Source organism: Rhinopithecus bieti, unplaced genomic scaffold (assembly GCF_001698545.2).
Source record: "Rhinopithecus bieti isolate Rb0 unplaced genomic scaffold, ASM169854v2 scaffold_74563, whole genome shotgun sequence".
NCBI classification, from domain to species: domain Eukaryota; kingdom Metazoa; phylum Chordata; class Mammalia; order Primates; family Cercopithecidae; genus Rhinopithecus; species Rhinopithecus bieti.
The window spans coordinates 508303-528870 of record NW_016827726.1 but is presented as its reverse complement, the minus strand read 5'-3'; the positions used below and the strand labels follow the sequence as shown (position 1 = coordinate 528870).

The 20568-nt window shown below is 45.5% G+C and overlaps 2 protein-coding genes across 3 annotated transcripts in view; both read left to right on the top strand.

The window, feature by feature from the left end:
• Window positions 1-1859: 1859 nt before the first annotated feature.
• On the top strand, window positions 1860-3956 carry LOC108523468 (D(1A) dopamine receptor-like). The gene is given in 4 exon segments (XM_017864084.1): window positions 1860-2524; window positions 2527-2721; window positions 2724-3320; window positions 3323-3956. Coding segments are annotated over 4 exon segments (1332 nt in total). The 5' UTR covers window positions 1860-2121; the 3' UTR covers window positions 3460-3956.
• A 230-nt stretch (window positions 3957-4186) lies between these two features.
• Window positions 4187-20568, top strand: part of LOC108523462 (D(1A) dopamine receptor) — a 114292-nt gene continuing 97910 nt past the window's right edge. Inside the window, exons 1-2 of one of the 2 annotated variants that reach the window (XR_001883815.1) lie at window positions 4187-4864; window positions 4981-6886. Coding sequence is in view for 1 of the 2 variants with exons in the window: in XM_017864081.1 (XP_017719570.1) it covers window positions 5465-6805 (1341 nt within the window). In the remaining variant the exon portion in view is untranslated. Of the gene's footprint in view, window positions 4865-4980; window positions 8510-20568 lie in introns of those variants that run through there. The other variant, XM_017864081.1, reaches the window with a different exon arrangement.

The window sequence follows — 20568 nt, the reverse complement described above, 5'->3', positions numbered from 1 at the left end:
TTTAACGGGGGAGCAACGTAAAGAGTGCACCGACAACACGGATGCTGCTGAGTCAATGCCCGCTCTGCCTTTCTCTTTGAGAGTAAGGCTTGCGTCTCGGCTGCTCTAGCGCCCCAGGTTTGAACGCAGTGGGCGCACAGGAGGAAACATTGGTTCACGAATACAATGCCAGCAAAGTAAAATTTTTCACCCATGTCCTTTTTTCGGCGTATTTCAAGCGGAGGAGCCCTGAGTGAAGAAGTTCCGCTTCCCTGAGTTCAGGTTCTGGCAGTCATGGATGGGGAAAAACGAGCCGCGGCGCGGGTCCCTGGCGGTCGCTGGAACGCTTGTGAGTGAGGTTGGTACCTGCGAGGGCACAGCGGGGCCTCGGGAAGTCGCAGCCGCCGGCAGAGGGCGCCCCGGGCACACGGAGCGCGCGGCGCTCGGGTTGGGGCGCTGGGTAGGTGCGGGGCACCGGCTGCAGTCCAGCGTTGACCGCAGCCGGGACGCGCCCGCCACCTGGGCGGAGAAGGAGTGTGTCCCCTCGTGACGCAGCGGCGCGCGCTGGCCCTGATCGCCGCTGCGCCGCGCCCTCCCTGAGAGCGGTGAGTACAGGCGCCCACGGGCATCTCTCACCCTACTTAGGGGGCACTTGGAGACAACGCAGGTCGGACGTCGGCTGGCAGTTGTAGGAGTTGGTGTGCAGAGAATGGGGGGCTCCTGCTTGCTTATGGCTTTGGGTCGGGCTAGGGGTTGACCCCAAGAGGCGCTGGATGTCGGGGCCGAGCTTTGCTTTCAGGGGACTCAAGCTTACTTGAGGTTCTGACGTCGGATTTGTCTCGCCGGCCCTGAGCGTGCTGCGCTGAGCTCCGGAGACTGGCGAGATAACCAGGGAGGGCAAGCACTCACCCGGGCGTCCTCCGCCCACCTCGCCAGCAGAACCATCCAGGGGACCACGTGCAGCTGTCGCCCGCAACTCTGACTGTCAAGCGAGGACCGCCCCAGGGCAGGGGAGGGACGCGCGGGCGGGGTGGGCTGTGCCCCGCGGGAACCCCGCCGGCCCGTGCGCCTGCTGGTGCCAGCTCGGCTCGCTGCCTCGCATTGCCACAGGCTCCTGAGAGGTCGCGGGCAGTTCCTGCGGGGAGGCGCAGGGCCCTGCTCTGTAGGGCTGAAGGCCGCCCAAGGTTCACCAAGGCTCTGGGCTCCCGAAAGGAAGCCAAGAAAAGAAGCTGCCCAGGGCACCAGTCCTGGGAATGCTCTCTCCCAAGGAAGCTCCGAGTGCCCAGGAGCCCTTAGCCTGGGTACAGTGCCCCTTGAACAATCCCTAGCTGTTCAAGGCAGTGGGGCGGCGCCTCCTCTCTAGGTACCTGGCCTGGGATCCTTTCCCCAAACGCACCCCGGCGATTTTGCGCACCGGGAGCCGAACCCCTGCTGCTCCCAGCTGACTGGGCTCAGGCACGCTTCCTCAGCGTTTCAGAGCCCTTGCGCCTGGCGAAGTCCACATTCCAAGCTCCAGGGGCTTTGAGAGAGACGACCCCAAGGCAAGGTAGGTGGCTGGGACGGGCTTGCCCTGGGGATTATTAGGTTGGGCTTGACGTGAGTAAAGATGCGATCTGCTTAAGTCTTGGAAAAGACCGTGTGTTTTCTCTTTGCTTTTAAGGCGTTTGGAGAGCTGCTGAGGAGCCAGCGGCTTGGAGGAGCGAGAAGACATGTATTTTCAGCTGTGTCTCGGAAGGGGAGAATTTCCTGTCATCACCAGAGAAGCAAGAGCCCGGAAATGTGATTGCAACTGACTAACAGAGCAGAGGCCCAGGAGTCACTGGATTGATGATTTAGAACATGCTAAAAGCCAACGCTTTATTTGGGGAATTCAGGGGCTTTCTGGTGTCCAGGACAGTGACCTGCAGCAAGGGAGTCAGAAGACAAATGTAGAAATCAAGAGTGACAGTCCTCAGGATTGACTTGGATTGCCACTCCAGCAGTCCTCTCTTGGAATGTTGGTGAGGTCCTCTGCCAGCGAAGCAATAGGGCTGTGCAAGGGGCTGCCTGCTGGGGAGGACTCCTGGAAATCTGACTGACCCCTATTCCCTGCTTAGGAACTTGAGGGGTGTCAGAGCCCCTAATGTGCTTTCCCTTAGGAAGATGAGGACTCTGAACACCTCTGCCATGGACGGGACTGGGCTGGTGGTGGAGAGGGACTTCTCTGTTCGTATCCTCACTGCCTGTTTCCTGTCGCTTCTCATCCTGTCCACGCTCCTGGGGAACACGCTGGTCTGTGCTGCCGTTATCAGGTTCCGACACCTGCGGTCCAAGGTGACCAACTTCTTTGTCATCTCCTTGGCTGTGTCAGATCTCTTGGTGGCCGTCTTGGTCATGCCCTGGAAAGCAGTGGCTGAGATTGCTGGCTTCTGGCCCTTTGGGTCCTTCTGTAACATCTGGGTGGCCTTTGACATCATGTGCTCCACCGCATCCATCCTCAACCTCTGTGTGATCAGCGTGGACAGGTACTGGGCTATCTCCAGCCCTTTCCGGTATGAGAGAAAGATGACCCCAAGGCAGCCTTCATCCTGATCAGTGTGGCATGGACCTTGTCTGTACTCATCTCCTTCATCCCAGTGCAGCTCAGCTGGCACAAGGCAAAACCCACCAGCCCCTCTGATGGGAATGCCACTTCCCTGGCCGAGACCATAGACAACTGTGATTCCAGCCTCAGCAGGACATATGCCATCTCATCCTCTGTAATAAGTTTTACATCCCTGTGGCCATCATGATTGTCACCTACACCAGGATCTACAGGATTGCTCAGAAACAAATACGGCGCATTGCGGCCTTGGAGAGGGCAGCAGTCCATGCCAAGAATTGCCAGACCACCACAGGTAATGGAAAGCCTGTCGAATGTTCTCAACCGGAAAGTTCTTTTAAGATGTCCTTCAAAAGAGAAACTAAAGTCCTGAAGACGCTGTCGGTGATCATGGGCGTGTTTGTGTGCTGCTGGCTGCCTTTCTTCATCTTGAACTGCATTTTGCCCTTCTGTGGGTCTGGGGAGACACAGCCTTTCTGCATTGATTCCATCACCTTTGACGTGTTTGTGTGGTTTGGGTGGGCGAATTCATCCTTAAACCCCATCATTTATGCCTTTAATGCTGATTTTCGGAAGGCATTTTCAACCCTCTTAGGATGCTACAGACTTTGCCCTGCGACAAATAATGCCATAGAGACGGTGAGTATCAATAACAACGGGGCCGCGATGTTTTCCAGCCATCACGAGCCACGAGGTTCTATCTCCAAGGAGTGCAATCTGGTTTACCTGATCCCACATGCTGTGGGCTCCTCTGAGGACCTGAAAAGGAGGAGGCAGCTGGAATCGCCAGACCCTTGGAGAAGCTGTCCCCAGCCCTATCGGTCATATTGGACTACGACACTGACGTCTCTCTGGAGAAGATCCAACCCATCACACAAAACGGACAGCACCCAAGTTGAACTCCCAGATGAATCCTGCCACACATGCTCATCCCAAAAGCTAGAGGAACTTGCTCTGGGGCTTGCTGTTAAGAAACTAAGGTATGGTGAGACTCTGAGGTGTCAGGAGAGCCCTCTGCTGCTTTCCAACACACAACTAACTCTATTTTCAAACACATTCCAGTGTATTTTCTGTGTTGTTCATAGTCAATCAAACGGGGACGCTACAAACATGGGGAGCCACAAGGGACATGTCTTTGGCTTCAGAATTGCTTTTAGAAATTTATTCTTGTCTTAGGACTTACAAAATAGGGCAAAGAATCAACAGTGAACAGCTTCACTTAAAATCAAATCTTTCTGGGAAGAAAATGAGATGGGTTGAGTTTGCTGTATACAAACAGGTGCTAACACTGTTCCAAGCAAAGTTTTCAGATTGTAAAGGTAGGTGCATGCCTTCATACATTATTTCTAAAACATTAATTGAGCCTCACAGTAGGAATGAAAATTTTTTCCAGAATTGAGAGATGTTTTGTTGATATTGGTCTATTTATTTATTGTATATATGGATATTTTTAATTTATTATATAATAAATCTATATTTATCNTTATGGCTTTGGGTCGGGCTAGGGGTTGACCCCAAGAGGCGCTGGATGTCGGGGCCGAGCTTTGCTTTCAGGGGACTCAAGCTTACTTGAGGTTCTGACGTCGGATTTGTCTCGCCGGCCCTGAGCGTGCTGCGCTGAGCTCCGGAGACTGGCGAGATAACCAGGGAGGGCAAGCACTCACCCGGGCGTCCTCCGCCCACCTCGCCAGCAGAACCATCCAGGGGGACCACGTGCAGCTGTCGCCCGCAACTCTGACTGTCAAGCGAGGACCGCCCCCAGGGCAGGGGAGGGACGCGCGGGCGGGGTGGGCTGTGCCCCGCGGGAACCCCGCCGGCCCGTGCGCCTGCTGGTGCCAGCTCGGCTCGCTGCCTCGCATTGCCACAGGCTCCTGAGAGGTCGCGGGCAGTTCCTGCGGGGAGGCGCAGGGCCCTGCTCTGTAGGGCTGAAGGCCGCCCAAGGTTCACCAAGGCTCTGGGCTCCCGAAAGGAAGCCAAGAAAAGAAGCTGCCCAGGGCACCAGTCCTGGGAATGCTCTCTCCCAAGGAAGCTCCGAGTGCCCAGGAGCCCTTAGCCTGGGTACAGTGCCCCTTGAACAATCCCTAGCTGTTCAAGGCAGTGGGGCGGCGCCTCCTCTCTAGGTACCTGGCCTGGGATCCTTTCCCCAAACGCACCCCGGCGATTTTTGCGCACCGGGAGCCGAACCCCTGCTGCTCCCAGCTGACTGGGCTCAGGCACGCTTCCTCAGCGTTTCAGAGCCCTTGCGCCTGGCGAAGTCCACATTCCAAGCTCCAGGGGCTTTGAGAGAGACGACCCCAAGGCAAGGTAGGTGGCTGGGACGGGCTTGCCCTGGGGATTATTAGGTTGGGCTTGACGTGAGTAAAGATGCGATCTGCTTAAGTCTTGGAAAAAGACCGTGTGTTTTCTCTTTGCTTTTTAAGGCGTTTGGAGAGCTGCTGAGGAGCCAGCGGCTTGGAGGAGCGAGAAGACATGTATTTTCAGCTGTGTCTCGGAAGGGGAGAATTTCCTGTCATCACCAGAGAAGCAAGAGCCCGGAAATGTGATTGCAACTGACTAACAGAGCAGAGGCCCAGGAGTCACTGGATTGATGATTTAGAACATGCTAAAAAGCCAACGCTTTATTTGGGGGAATTCAGGGGCTTTCTGGTGTCCAGGACAGTGACCTGCAGCAAGGGAGTCAGAAGACAAATGTAGAAATCAAGAGTGACAGTCCTCAGGATTGACTTGGATTGCCACTCCAGCAGTCCTCTCTTGGAATGTTGGTGAGGTCCTCTGCCAGCGAAGCAATAGGGCTGTGCAAGGGGCTGCCTGCTGGGGAGGACTCCTGGAAATCTGACTGACCCCTATTCCCTGCTTAGGAACTTGAGGGGTGTCAGAGCCCCTAATGTGCTTTCCCTTAGGAAGATGAGGACTCTGAACACCTCTGCCATGGACGGGACTGGGCTGGTGGTGGAGAGGGACTTCTCTGTTCGTATCCTCACTGCCTGTTTCCTGTCGCTTCTCATCCTGTCCACGCTCCTGGGGAACACGCTGGTCTGTGCTGCCGTTATCAGGTTCCGACACCTGCGGTCCAAGGTGACCAACTTCTTTGTCATCTCCTTGGCTGTGTCAGATCTCTTGGTGGCCGTCTTGGTCATGCCCTGGAAAGCAGTGGCTGAGATTGCTGGCTTCTGGCCCTTTGGGTCCTTCTGTAACATCTGGGTGGCCTTTGACATCATGTGCTCCACCGCATCCATCCTCAACCTCTGTGTGATCAGCGTGGACAGGTACTGGGCTATCTCCAGCCCTTTCCGGTATGAGAGAAAGATGACCCCCAAGGCAGCCTTCATCCTGATCAGTGTGGCATGGACCTTGTCTGTACTCATCTCCTTCATCCCAGTGCAGCTCAGCTGGCACAAGGCAAAACCCACCAGCCCCTCTGATGGGAATGCCACTTCCCTGGCCGAGACCATAGACAACTGTGATTCCAGCCTCAGCAGGACATATGCCATCTCATCCTCTGTAATAAGTTTTTACATCCCTGTGGCCATCATGATTGTCACCTACACCAGGATCTACAGGATTGCTCAGAAACAAATACGGCGCATTGCGGCCTTGGAGAGGGCAGCAGTCCATGCCAAGAATTGCCAGACCACCACAGGTAATGGAAAGCCTGTCGAATGTTCTCAACCGGAAAGTTCTTTTAAGATGTCCTTCAAAAGAGAAACTAAAGTCCTGAAGACGCTGTCGGTGATCATGGGCGTGTTTGTGTGCTGCTGGCTGCCTTTCTTCATCTTGAACTGCATTTTGCCCTTCTGTGGGTCTGGGGAGACACAGCCTTTCTGCATTGATTCCATCACCTTTGACGTGTTTGTGTGGTTTGGGTGGGCGAATTCATCCTTAAACCCCATCATTTATGCCTTTAATGCTGATTTTCGGAAGGCATTTTCAACCCTCTTAGGATGCTACAGACTTTGCCCTGCGACAAATAATGCCATAGAGACGGTGAGTATCAATAACAACGGGGCCGCGATGTTTTCCAGCCATCACGAGCCACGAGGTTCTATCTCCAAGGAGTGCAATCTGGTTTACCTGATCCCACATGCTGTGGGCTCCTCTGAGGACCTGAAAAAGGAGGAGGCAGCTGGAATCGCCAGACCCTTGGAGAAGCTGTCCCCAGCCCTATCGGTCATATTGGACTACGACACTGACGTCTCTCTGGAGAAGATCCAACCCATCACACAAAACGGACAGCACCCAAGTTGAACTCCCAGATGAATCCTGCCACACATGCTCATCCCAAAAGCTAGAGGAACTTGCTCTGGGGCTTGCTGTTAAGAAACTAAGGTATGGTGAGACTCTGAGGTGTCAGGAGAGCCCTCTGCTGCTTTCCAACACACAACTAACTCTATTTTCAAACACATTCCAGTGTATTTTCTGTGTTGTTCATAGTCAATCAAACGGGGACGCTACAAACATGGGGAGCCACAAGGGACATGTCTTTGGCTTCAGAATTGCTTTTAGAAATTTATTCTTATCTTAGGACTTACAAAATAGGGCAAAGAATCAACAGTGAACAGCTTCACTTAAAATCAAATCTTTCTGGGAAGAAAATGAGATGGGTTGAGTTTGCTGTATACAAACAGGTGCTAACACTGTTCCAAGCAAAGTTTTCAGATTGTAAAGGTAGGTGCATGCCTTCATACATTATTTCTAAAACATTAATTGAGCCTCACAGTAGGAATGAAAATTTTTTCCAGAATTGAGAGATGTTTTGTTGATATTGGTTCTATTTATTTATTGTATATATGGATATTTTTAATTTATTATATAATAAATCTATATTTATCATATTTAATAGGATAAATTAATGAGCTTTATCCAAGACCTTACAACCACATTTCTGGCCATTTAACTAGCACTTTATAAGCCAATGAAACAAACACACAGATTCTGTGACATTCTAAATGTTCATGTAACTTCTAGAAACAGAGCAGAAACTGATAGATAAGAGAATAAAGTTGAAATGATTCCTTAAAATTCATGGATACAAATAAATGCAAGGTGAGAATTGACAAATGCTATAAATGCTTTTTTTTCTGAAAAGATTTTGAAAATTTAAAAGTACAGCTACTACTGTGTTCAAAATGTTTTAAATGACAAAAGACTTTCCCAGGGGAATTTGCAATTCTGTAAATATCTTAAATAAAAGCCAGCTTCAGAGGAACCCAGCATTAAATTTATGGTCTTCGTTGGTAATGAAAAGTATACGCTGCTTTGTATTTATGTAAAATAATTGGCCCTCTCCATCTTTTCTCATTTCACGTGTCAGGTAGTTTTTCTGAACCAGACAAATGGCTTTCCTGGAGAGAGATGCATAGCAAGGACAGTGGGTTACAGCAGTCCCACTAAGGGACCAGACTCAAACCCTGCATTTCCAACTTACCAGGTCAAGCCAAGCCACTCAGTGGGGCTACTTTTTGTAGTGCTTCCATCTGAATTTAGAGCTGAGTTTTAAAGAAGTCTTTAAATGTTAATGGTATACTGACCAACGAATAGTGCCTCATTATCATCCTTGAGTCAGATACTTCTGTTGGTGGGAGAAACAGAAGAATGCTTCCTTTTGGGTGTATTGAGCCCCCTAAAGCCATCAGCATCTCTTTTGACAAATGCTAATCCTTTCTCTGTGCTTTGGAATCAAGTTCCTGCATCATCACCCGGACTGTAAAAAGTATCATAAGCCTCCCTTGCCAGATGCCAACTCGTGAGGCATTTCAACAGAGTTTCTTTGAAATGTTTACAAAGTATTCTTCTTGATAAGCAATGAACTTAACATTTAGATGCAATCCGTGAAAAGAAAAAAAATCTGAAAAATATCTCCTGCATCAGGTCCGTGTTATTTATGTATTGTGAATGTTTTCTTAATTTTATTGGCTGTATGCTTTCTTACACATAATAAAAATATTTTGTGAACTCAAATCAACCCTGAATGAGCTGTGTTGCGTTTGCTAAACGTGTTTTTAAAACTAGAACATTTCAGATCTACAAGGAAGGAAACACAGGCATTTTCAAGTATATATATATTTTTTCTTTAATGGGAGTTTCTTCTGTTACATATGGCACATGTTGCCTTTGAATATTTCGAGTGAAAATGTTTTCTGATTTGGGCTATATACTCTTTTGTCTTCTGTCTTAATCATTTTTTTGAAAAGAGGAATTACTTGAGGAATTATTTTACTTTTCATTTCACAGATTTTAAAACTTTCTAAAATCTCTGCTTTTTTTCTTTCAAAAGCCTATTTTAAAGAAAATAAAATTTCAGAAAAGACCATGGCTTGCTGCTGGGTTGTTGTAGCCTCTCAGCTGATGGCAACCACTGTACATGTGATGGTTGTTTTAAAAGTAAAATACAACAATTTTTTTTTCTGGACAGAATATACAGGTTGTGATGCTGAGCTCACCAAAATGTCTTATGAGGCACATCCATAGGTCCTGCCAAAGCTACTCAGTTAATATGCTAAGCCATTTTTTTTTCCTGTACTGAGGAAAGAGAACAGCTAAACGGCAGGTATATAGAAATTAAGGGTTAGGTTTGTAATTTGGAACATCACATAACAGATGGTGTCTTTTTAAATTCCGAATTTGCCTTCTCTGGGCTTTGGCATATAATGAACATATCTAGAATGAGCACCCATAAAGCATGATGCCTTTTCTCTCTGTTTCCTAACTTTATGGGTATCTTTATTCTTTGAAGCCTAATTTTGTTCTTAAATTGGAAGCTCAGCAACACAAGCTACAATGCTCAGGCAGAATTATCAAACCAATGAAATAGGAGACTTTACAGTTGTATCTCCTCGGCAAAAGAGTGAAAATGAGTGATATGTCTAGAAATTATGTTCAATAATTATAACATTCAATACACCTTCAGTGAGACTATACTTTGGATTCCTGGCATATTGGATTGATAAAGGGCATCTTAGAAAATGTTACTTTTACTCAAAGAAGCTTTCAGAGAACTTGATTTATAATTACAAAAGTGAAATTACAAGATGACATTCACTTCATTTTTAACTGTATTTATGAGCCTTAATAATGCTAAATATGTGTGAAACACTTTACCAAGATTAAGACAGCCTGAAAGAGATGCTTTTTTTCCCTCTCCATCCAAGAAGGCATCTTTCCTAATCAACTAGATACACAGGTCTTATTGGTCACTGACACAGCAGGAAGTTTTGTGGAAGTGAGGATTGAACACTGGGATTCAATGCATAGGGTAGGTTTCATTCAGGAAAGTTACTGGTTTCTCTTGGCATCTAAGCAAGTCATGCTTTCTGAGCCTCAGTTATCCTGAGCCATTAAATGGGAAGAGCAAAACCTCTGCATTAACTTTCTCATTGGGGGTGTTGCCCCCCAAAGCAAATTGATATGTAGTCTAACTTCAGTGACTTTCTGAACGCCCCACTCTCTGGGGACTCCACCATGATTTATCTCCAGGTCTGCACCAGCAGCATGTCAGCCACTCTTTCCCCCAGAGCCAGCCCACAGCTGAGGGCCTGGAATGTGAAAAAGCTCAGGGTTTGCTTCAGGCAGGGGAGGGCTGACATTTCAGATAGGAATTGCAGCTACCTGTGTGAGCATAGCCCTATGCCTTTGCCTCTCAGCCTGTTTGCCCATTTGTGAAATTGAAATAAATATGCAGGTTCTTGGGAGGGTTAAAATGAAGTTAATGCCTATGAGAGCTCTGAGCACTGAGACGTGCTCACTGATTCTTTGCAAGATCTCTATTTTGAAGGGGTTAATCACAATATTTGTTACATTAGTAATAATGGATTTGCTATATACTTGACTTGTTGTATGTTTGCTTAAAGCAAGTGGAAATGACTTGCAGAGTACAGGTGGCTTGGGATTTTCCCAGACACTATTGTCTTTTGGTGCAGTTATCTGGTATTCCAAAAGCAAGTGGCTTTTTGTATCTGTGTGGTTAAGAAAATTGCTTTCAGTTGCCGCTAGATACTGATGGAATAAATCTATCCACAACATGTTCTTCTTAAAATGTCTTTATCTTGTAGAATTTGTTTCAGGAGTAATAAATGAGTTGATGGCCTGCCGGCTGTTAAATTTAGGACTTACTGCTTTGCATGATCTGGTTACTTTGGTCATGAGAAGGATTGGGCCCTCTGGGCTATGAAATTGTAGTACTATATAGATTAGATGCATCTCTGTGGATATGTTTGAGACTTCCTGGATATAAATGATGACAAATCAACCTGTTTATTTTACGGAGGATTGAGAGGATGGTGAGCATTCTAGTACAGACAAAACCGCCAAGATTTTGTTACCAGGCCAATCTATGTTGCCTTCTGTCACGTTAAGTAACTTCTGTGTGATGCACAGAATTTAAAAAGCAGCATTTGGACTTTAGTCTGTTACATCATTCAAGATTTGGGAGTTGTAATTTAAATAGTATTAGCAGCTCAAGAATAATCTCTGGGCCGGGCGCTATGGCTCAAGCCTGTAATCCCAGCACTTTGGGAGGCCGAGACGGGCGGATCACGAGGTCAGGAGATCGAGACCCTCCTGGCTAACATGGTGAAACCTCGTCTCTACTAAAAAATACAAAAAACTAGCCGGGCGAGGTGGCAGGCGCCTGTAGTCCCAGCTACTCGGGAGGCTGAGGCAGGAGAATGGCTTAAACCCGGGAGGCGGAGCTTGCAGTGAGCTGAGATCTGGCCACTGCACTCCAGCCTGGGCGACAGAGCGAGACTCTGTCTCAAAAAAAAAAAAAAAGAATAATCTCTGATTTAAAAGGGTTTAACTTTCTTTCTTTCTTTTTTTTTTTAAAAGGGTTTAACTTTCTAATCACTATGAGAAAGTATACAAAGCCAGTTGGAATTTTTCTCATGCTTATAGAATACAGACTCTACCAGTTTTCAAAATCGGTAAATGTTTTCAGCCATTGAAAAGGATCTGCCCTGAGCTGCGTACTCAGAAGTGATACTACTTTTCATGCTTCCACTGGCAGAAATGCTAGCAAAATGGCAGTGGTGGTGGGACCTAGGAAGGCTGAATTGTAGGGTGATATAAAATTCATTATAGGCAAAATATTACTTTTAGTAAAAAAAATAAAGTTCATTCAGAGCCTTTCATGATCCTGCCTCTGGTGGCCTCTGCAGCCTCATCTATTGCTATGACCGCAGCAGCACCACTCTGCAGGCATTGTGAGCTTCGTCCAGTTTTTGGAGTCCTTTCTTGCTTTTAGGCCTCTGTGCCTGCCGTTCCCTGACCTGGGTTGCCCTTCCCTGTTGCCTGTCCGTCCACTCCGACTCACCGGAGTTCCTCCTTGGCATCTTCTTCCCACCTCTACTCCCTAATTTCTTCCCAAAGGCCCACCACGTTGTCGTGAAATGATCTCCTTACTTCCTTATCATTTTCCCTATATCATGCGCATATGAGAGCCAGAGCTATTTCATTTCTTTCCTCCTCTCTTTGTATATTCCTAAGCCTCTGACACACTCCCTGTCTTATAGGAGTTGCTTATTAAATCTTTGTTAAATGAATGAAAGAATGGACAAGTCAAAATAAGGAATGCTGGAGTCACAATTTCAGCGAAGTTTATTTCTGGGTGCTTGATGTATTTGTGTAAGTCTACTAGGCTTTCTCTAAAGTCTTTGGGTACAACTTCCACATGATTTCTGAGGCTTGCAGTTCCCTAGAGTGACATGGTTGTATAGAGGTAATTGTATACACACACACACACACACACACACACACATATGTACTTAGAGACATATACATATGTATACGTACATATATGCATATACATACATATGTGTGTATATGTATATATATGATTCAATATGATTTGAAGTTAGTAACCTTTTAGGAGCACTTTTTATGATTCAGACCCTGTGCTGGATGCTAGGGACACAGAAATGGATTAGACACTATTCTAGTCTTAGAGGAGAAAGATATATATGCAAATAAACCATCATCAAAAAATGTTTTGAAAGTATGATGTAAGGAGAAGGAGATTTTTTCCAGATAATGCCAATAATTCAATTTTATTGAGCCTTGATAACCACGTACCCTGCGTTGTGTCAAGCACTATGCATATTCCTCATCTCACTCCATTCTGATACTCATCCTATGAGGTGGGCACACCTATCATCACTGCTATCTTACAGATCATAATTAATATTGAGAGAGGGCATGTAATGTGTTCAGGGTCACATAGCTGGTAAATGATGGGGCCAGCTTTGAATTTAGGCTGTCTGGCTTCAAAGCCTATTCTTTTAATCAAGAATCTGTTTACCAGGAAATAGTCCTAACCAAACAAGGACTTCCTAAGAGGGTTCCAAATATCTCAAATACTGTGCATTAAAAAATTCTTCTTCTTATTGACATTTTTCAAGGATATACAAAAAGTAGAGACAATGGTTTTATAAACTTCTGCGAACCAGCTGTGAATATTACCGGGCTGTGAACATTAGCAACACTGAGGTTGACGGTCTTTGCAAGGGTTAAGTGAGCAATGATAACAGGAAGCTTGTATCTTTGGGTAGAGTGGAAGAAAACGTTTGAGACATTTACATTTCAAAAACATGACCTTGTGGAGTTCAAAGACAACAAAATAGGGAGATGGCTTACTCAAGGGCTGAAACATTCCTATGTTTGCAGATCAATTCAGTCAGGGTACACCTTATTTCAGTAAACATTTACCTACACTTGCCTGGTGCTTTTGGAGAGGGACATGAGAGCGTAAAGGCAGGATGGGGAAGACCCGGGAGTGTTGCTGGCAGAGCATGGGAACCGAGCACAGCGCTGGGAAGGAAGTGGCATTGGAGGTGGGCTTGAAGGACGGACAGAGCTTTGACAGGTAGAAAGAGACAGGGAATGAGGAGAGCTGGGGTGGGAGCTCCAGTGCCTGAAAACATGGGACTGGGAAGTGGGTGCTAGATGGATTTTCTGGCTATAGGATGTGAAGTGGAGATTAATTTAAATGTATGACGTTTGGTCCAAATGGGGACTTACAGGCTGCCAAATTAGTGGCTTTGGAGTGATCTCTACCCTCTGCAGAAGCCCCTTCTCGGTCACCTGAATAATTAACCAGATTATCTCCTGGGAGCCCCTGGGTGTGAGCATGACCTTCCCTTCTGCACACCCTCTCCAGCTGTGCTCACCTGCCCACTGCTCTCAAAGGCACGCTGGTGGCAGGTCTTTGCTTTTCTTCCAGCTGGGACACCCTTCCTCCCTGTCATCCTCATCTGTTTGAGACTCATTTCAAGTGTGGGCCTCAGAGCTGGAATCCTTCCCTCCAGACTCCAGCCCCCTTGCAGGACATCCATCTTGTCCTGTGTGCTGTTTGGTTCCCGTTCTCTCCAGTGAGTGAGGCAGCCCTTGGAGAGCTCGGTGCATCCTTTTCAACACTGTATTCCCAGCACCCACATGGCCTGGCATGCAATAGGCACCCAAGTTAATATTTTAGTCCATTAGATGAATAAGTGAATTGATAACTTTATAAAAAGTTTAGGTGCTTATACACACACCTTAATTTTTGTTGTGGGATTGACTTTGCTGAGTTTATAAGGGCTGATCTTTTCTGTTAAATTAGGTTTCTCCATCACTGACACAATCACAGGAAAAATAAGTGACATAGTGATTAAATGGCTCTCTCTCATGGGGATGTGCCTGGATAGCAGTCAACCCTTTTATCCAGGAGAGAGAGGAAATGTCAACCAAATGTCACAAATGTGCTCCCAGATTATCTAGCCCCACGCATGCTGTTTTGAAATTGAGTTTTTAGGACAGATGTATTTAGCATTATAAACATGTTGACTGTAATTAAGATAATGGTCAGCCCCATTTGTAAGAGCTTCTTTAATGCACCCTGCTGTTCACTGTTAAATGGTTGAGGGGGGGTGTCAGGGGAGATGGGTGCTCCACGCTAATTCTGCCAAAACAGCTGTGGGTTTTTACTTACTGTAAAACAGTATGTTCCTGACTGGCAAATGAGAGGATTAAAGAGGATCCAGTCCGGGGGCAATAAGGTGAGGGTTCTAGTTTGTTTAAAAAGACTGGTCATAATATCTTCAAGGCAAGAGCAAATTGGCATGCCATTTTTAGAAAGCTTTCGTTGGTACTAATAAGATTGCTTGCTCCTAGGGCCATGACATTTAGAATGTCACAGTTGGATGAGGTTCCACTGAATAGCAGAACTTCTGGGTTGGGGCAAGAAACGGACACTTTCCTGTCCTATTCGTAGCAGTGTAAATGGATACGGACAAGTGGAAGGGGGATTTGGCTAGGACAACCAAACTTGAAAGCATGCACACAATCTGGCCCAGCAATCCCACTTCCACGAATCTCTTTTACATGCCTCCTCACCTGTGTGCTCAGAGATGTGTGTGTAAGGGATGCACGCTGCAGCCTTGCTTGTAAAAGCCAGCCGAAGACAACCCAGGAGTCCAGCAGGAGGGGAATGAATTACTAAAATGTACATTGTTGCTAGTACATGGTAGTTTAAAAGAAAGGTAGATCCATAAGCACAGTTAAGAAAGAACGTTCAGAGCATATTACTAAGTGAAAAAACAAGCTGTCAAACAATACAGTTCCTTTTATTTCAAAAAGTGTAAGAAGTATGTATTTCTTAATGTAAATACATAGAAAAAGATGTAGAAAAGTGCCTACCCACCTGAATAATGGAAACAAACAAATAAATAAATGTGCGTTCATAGACAGATCTCCCATGCGGAAGAATTGCAAATAATTTAGGTGGGTAAGTCCAGTCCTCAAGTGTAAGCTCCACCCCCGTGACCGGGCACCTCTGCGGTATCTCTCTCGGGAGAAGAGTGAGCTTTGGGGAGAACCGAGGACGGGAGGCCTTAACGTTTAACTTTGTATATTTCTTGCTTTTTACAAGAATCTTGTGTTTATGTATATCGTAGGTTTAATTAAAATAAAATTATTTGGAGAAGCATGCTGGACTGGGTGTTAGGTCGGAAGAGCTCCAGCTGTGGTTGCTTTGCTGGCGGGGTTGGGCCGAGGGTGCTGAGACCTTGAAAGAAGGTACAGTCTTGAGCACCGTATGTGTTTCTGAGCTCACCTGTGCACATCTCTGGCTTGATCATCCGCGCCTGGTTTGGCTGAGGCTGGCTGGGGCTGGGGCCTGGGTTGCAGAGGCTCAGGGGACCAGTGCAGATCACAGGGTTACAGGGCCTGCCCTGCTCCCAGCCCTTGCCCTTTCCCCCAGGACATGACTTTCACCACTACGTGGGGGTCTTATACAAAGGAACCCTTTTACTGAGCTTCCTCAGAGTCCATATTTGGAATAATGCTGATGACATGCATCTCATTTAGAAAATAATGCATTGTGTGCCCTTCTTCTAGGTTAAATCATTTTCTCTGTTCAGCTTTTGGGAAATGCTGAAACACACACACAAGGGGGCCTTGGGGACTCCAGGTTGGGGGTCATTAGTGAGAACAGGTCTGAAGTCCTACAAGTTGACACAAAGTGGCCCTTCGCAGGGGACTGCCTTGTTTTACGACCTTCACAGACCTCATCTACTCTTACTTTTGGTGCTCCAATGCAAATCAGATCAAACATATTAAAATGCTCCCACCTCCTTCTTAAATATATACATATATATATATTTGCTGCAGAAAAGAAGGATTTTTAGATGTCGTTTGTGAAATTGTTCTTAATTTTAATTTTGCAGTCCCTTTGTCATATTTTGGAGCCAATGCATTTCCCCTCAGGTCAGTTTTGGATATTTTATTAATAGTAAAAACTCAGAGCCCTGGAGACTTCTAGTACTCTGGCTCTGAACAAACCACAGCAAGAATTTTCTCCAAGTTTTGAGAGCAAAGATGTCAGGTGCTGCTGGGCACAGCAGGAATGACCACTCCCATTTTCCCTGTTGAATCCTCTCTGTTTTCTGGCTCGGTTGCTGTTGCTCAAATGTTTAAGAGCCTCTTCTAAAAAGCAGTCTACGTCGTGACATCAACCACTTCTGATTCTTCTGAAACTGAAAAACACTCCAGTGTTTGTTCTTAGGTTTAACCTTTTGGGAGGTTTTCAAATTCTATTTTTCTCATCATTGACGCAGATATTAAATGTTAGTGATACCTTTATGTTAAATGTTCCCACAGGCTCCTAATTATAGATGTTTCCAGAGAAGAGCAATGAAGGCTTCAAGTTCTAAATCCCAGGTTTGAGGATCAAACCATTTAGGGCAGTATTGAGGGAAAAGACAGGTTCCCTCATCTGATCTTTCATTCTAAAAGGAGGAAGAAATGTACATGTGAAGCATCAGACTGTATAACCTGTAAAAGATTAGAAGAATGAGTCAAATGCAGAGGGGTCTCAGAGGCGAGATACTCAATCAGGGAGCATTGCTAATATGTAGTCAGTTGTAGACAGAGATTGGTAAATGAGGTTAAGTGATTTCAAACACAAGTTTGTATAGGAGAAGGTCTTTGGGGACCTCTTTTTAGAGCATCGGTTCACAAGTGGCTGACTGCTTTGGCCAGAATAAGGTTGCATGTCATGAGGCCTCTGCTCACACTCACTCTACGTTCACAGGAACGAGCAGTCAAGACTCAACCGTCAGCTTGATTTTTCTTGTTTTTCTCCCTGACCGTTATTAAACTACTGATGTGCATTTAATAGAGATTCCAAATGCAACAGAGAAGGAGGTGGGTGTGGAGGGAGGGAGAGAGGGCACGGAGGAGGAGAGGAGAGCTGGCAGAGGAGAGAGCTTGGGGTTTGTCAAGAAATACGGGCTACCAGTTCACATTTTTTAAATGCAAGTTTTGGCTGGGCATGGTGACTCACGCCTGTAATCCCAACACAATGGGAAGCCAAGACAGGCAGGTCACCTAAGGCCAGGAGTTTGAGACTAGCCTGGTCAACATGGCGAAACCCTGTCTCTACAAAAATTTGAAAGACAAAAGTTTGCTGGACATGATGGCAGGTGCCTGTAATCCCAGCTACTTGGGAGGCTGAGGCAGGAAAATTGCTTGAACCCGAGAAGTGGAGGTTGAGCTGGAGTTTAGCCTGGGCAACAAAGTTAGACTCTGTCTCAAAAAATAAAAAATAAAAACAAAAAACAGACAAAAAATAAAAGCAAGTTTTTATTATAGGATAGATTTAGATTTACAGAAAAGCTGCAAGTGTAGTATAGGGAGTTCCCATATACACCACACCCAGTTTCCCTTATTGGTAACACCTGATGCCAGTATGGTCTCAGTTAGTGAACTCATGTTGCTATAATCTATATCTTGTTTGAATTTCTTTAGTTTTCCCCTAAAGGCTCTTTTCCATTCCAGGATCCCATTCAGCACAGCACATTACATTTAGTCATCAAACATTCTCAGGGTCCTCTTGGCTGGGACAGTTTCTCAGATTTTTCTTATTTGGATGACTTTGACAGTTTTGAGGAGTAGTGGTCATTTGTAGATTGTCCCTCAATCAGGATTTGTTTGCTTTTCTCATAATTAGACTGAGGTTATGGGGTTTCGGAAGGAAGACTGCCGAGCCTTTTTTTTTTTTTTTAAGACTGAGTCTCACTCTGTCACCTTTGCCGGAGTGCGGTGGCAAGATCTCTGCTCACTACAAGCTCTGCCTCCTGGGTTCATGCCATTCTCCTGCCTCAGCCTCCCGAGTAGCTGGGACTACAGGTGCCCGCCACTGTGCCCGGCTAATTTTCTGTATTTTTAATAGAGACAGGGTTTCACCGTGTTAGCTTGATCTCCTGACCTCGTGATCCGCCTGCCTCAGCCTCACAAAGTGCTGGGATTACAGGCGTGAGCCGAGCCATTTTTATTACATCATATCAAGAATGTATACTATCAACATGACTTATTACCTTGATCTCCTGGCTGAAGTAGTGTTTATCAGGTGTCTCCACTGTAAAATTACCCATATGGAAAATATGATATCCTTTTGAATATCATTATGTGCAGTTTGCACTTAGGGGTGGGTTATCTACATGAATTATTTGGAATTCTTCTGCATAGGAGATGTGTCTTTTCTTCCATAGTTGTTTGTTTATGTATTCAATTATTTATTTATGTTGGTATGGCTCATGTAACCTATGTTCAACTTTGAGTAATAATCCAATACTACTTTATTCTGTTGCTCAGATCTTTCCACCTTTGGCCATTGGGAGCTCTGTCATTGGCTACTTGATCTCTTTGACATACCCCTATCATTGTGGTTTTTTTTTTTTTTTTTTTTTTTTTTTTTTTTTTCCTGCACTTCCTTACTTTCAGGCTCTATAAGATGTTCCAGGCTCATTTCAGATATTTCCTGCCCCAGCCCTAGAATCAACCCTCTCTCCAGGGAGCTCTGGTTCCTTTTATTGGAGGATGGTGTTAGAAACCAAGATCTAGGTACTTAGGTGTGCTCATTGCTACTGGAGTGTCGTTACTTCTAGCTCTTGTTAGCTTACAGAGCAAATAAATATATGCATCTTCAAGCCCATGTACATACACATAAATATTTTTATGTGTAACCATTTGTATCTATACTAAGTTAAACTTGAGTTCTTGCTGATGTCTCCAACTTGAATCCATTACCACATGGGTCATTCTAGCCTTCTCACCTTGCTTATCTGTAACTCTCATTCTAACAGTGAGGAATCTGGCTCCTACCATCTGTCATCCATTTGCCGAATTTTATTTTATTATTATTATTTTCTAATTTCAGCTTTTATTTTAGATACAAGGGGTACATGTGTAGGATTGATACTTGGGTGTGTTGGACCCAGGTAGTGAGCATAATACCTAATGGGTAGTTTTGCAACCCATGTCCCCTTCCCTCCCTTCCCTTTCTTGTAGTCTGCAGTGTCAAACGCTTATACATTGTTGGTGGGAATGAAAACTAGTTCAGCCACTGTGGAAAACCATTTGGACATTTCTCAAAGAACTTAAAACAGAGCTACCATTCAATCCAGCAACTCCATTACTGAGTATATGCCCAAAGGAATATAGATAATTATACAAAAAAGACAAGACAAAAAGACACATGCACTCATATGTTCATCACTGCACTATTCACAATAGCAAAGACATGGAATCAAACAAGGTGCTCATTAATGGTGGTGGATTGGATAAAAAATGTGGTACATACATACCACGAAATACTATGCAGCCACGAAAAAGAAATAAAGTCATATCCTTTGCTGCAACATGGATGGAGTTGGAGGCCATAATCTGCAGCAAATTGATGCAGGAACAGAAAACCAAATACTGCATGTTCTCACTTACAAGTGGGAGCTAAACATTAAGCATGCATGGACATTTATAGAATTTTAATTGTTCAATTCCATGACACATGTATAGTGGTTTCAGAATTGTTAGCTCATATCCCTGTGGGAATCAGTTTTACCAAGTGTGTAGGTACAATGTTTACGTGCAGTTCCTTAAGGCCTTCAGTCTTACAGACTCCACCATTTCCAAAGCTACTTACGTCCGTCTTTTTTTCTTCTACCCCCTTCAGTGAGGTTGTTTCATACATTTGTAATACAGTTAGATTATTTTGTCATAGTCTACATTCCATCTTGGGATCTCCTGAACTCCCAAATGATTAAAAAATCCATACATTAAGGTACACTGCTTATGCTATAAAGTTCTGTGGTATTTGAGAAATACATAATGCCATGTATCCAGCATTATAATACCATGTAGAGTAGTTTCACTGCCCTAAAATACCTCCTGTGCTTTACCTGTTCAACCTTCCTTCTGCCAAGCCCCTGGCAACTGTTGATCTGTTTACCGTTTGTGTAGTTTTGCCTTTTCCAGAATGTCATATACATGAATTCATACAGTATGCACTGCCTTTAGACTGCTTCTTTCACTTAGCAGTGTGCATTTAAGATTCATCCACGTCTGGCCGGGTGCGGTGGCTCAAGCCTGTAATCCCAGCACTTTGGGAGGCCGAGACGGGCGGATCATGAGGTCAGGAGATCGAGACCATCCTGGCTAATACGGTGAAACCCCGTCTCTGCTAAAAAATACAAAAAACTAGC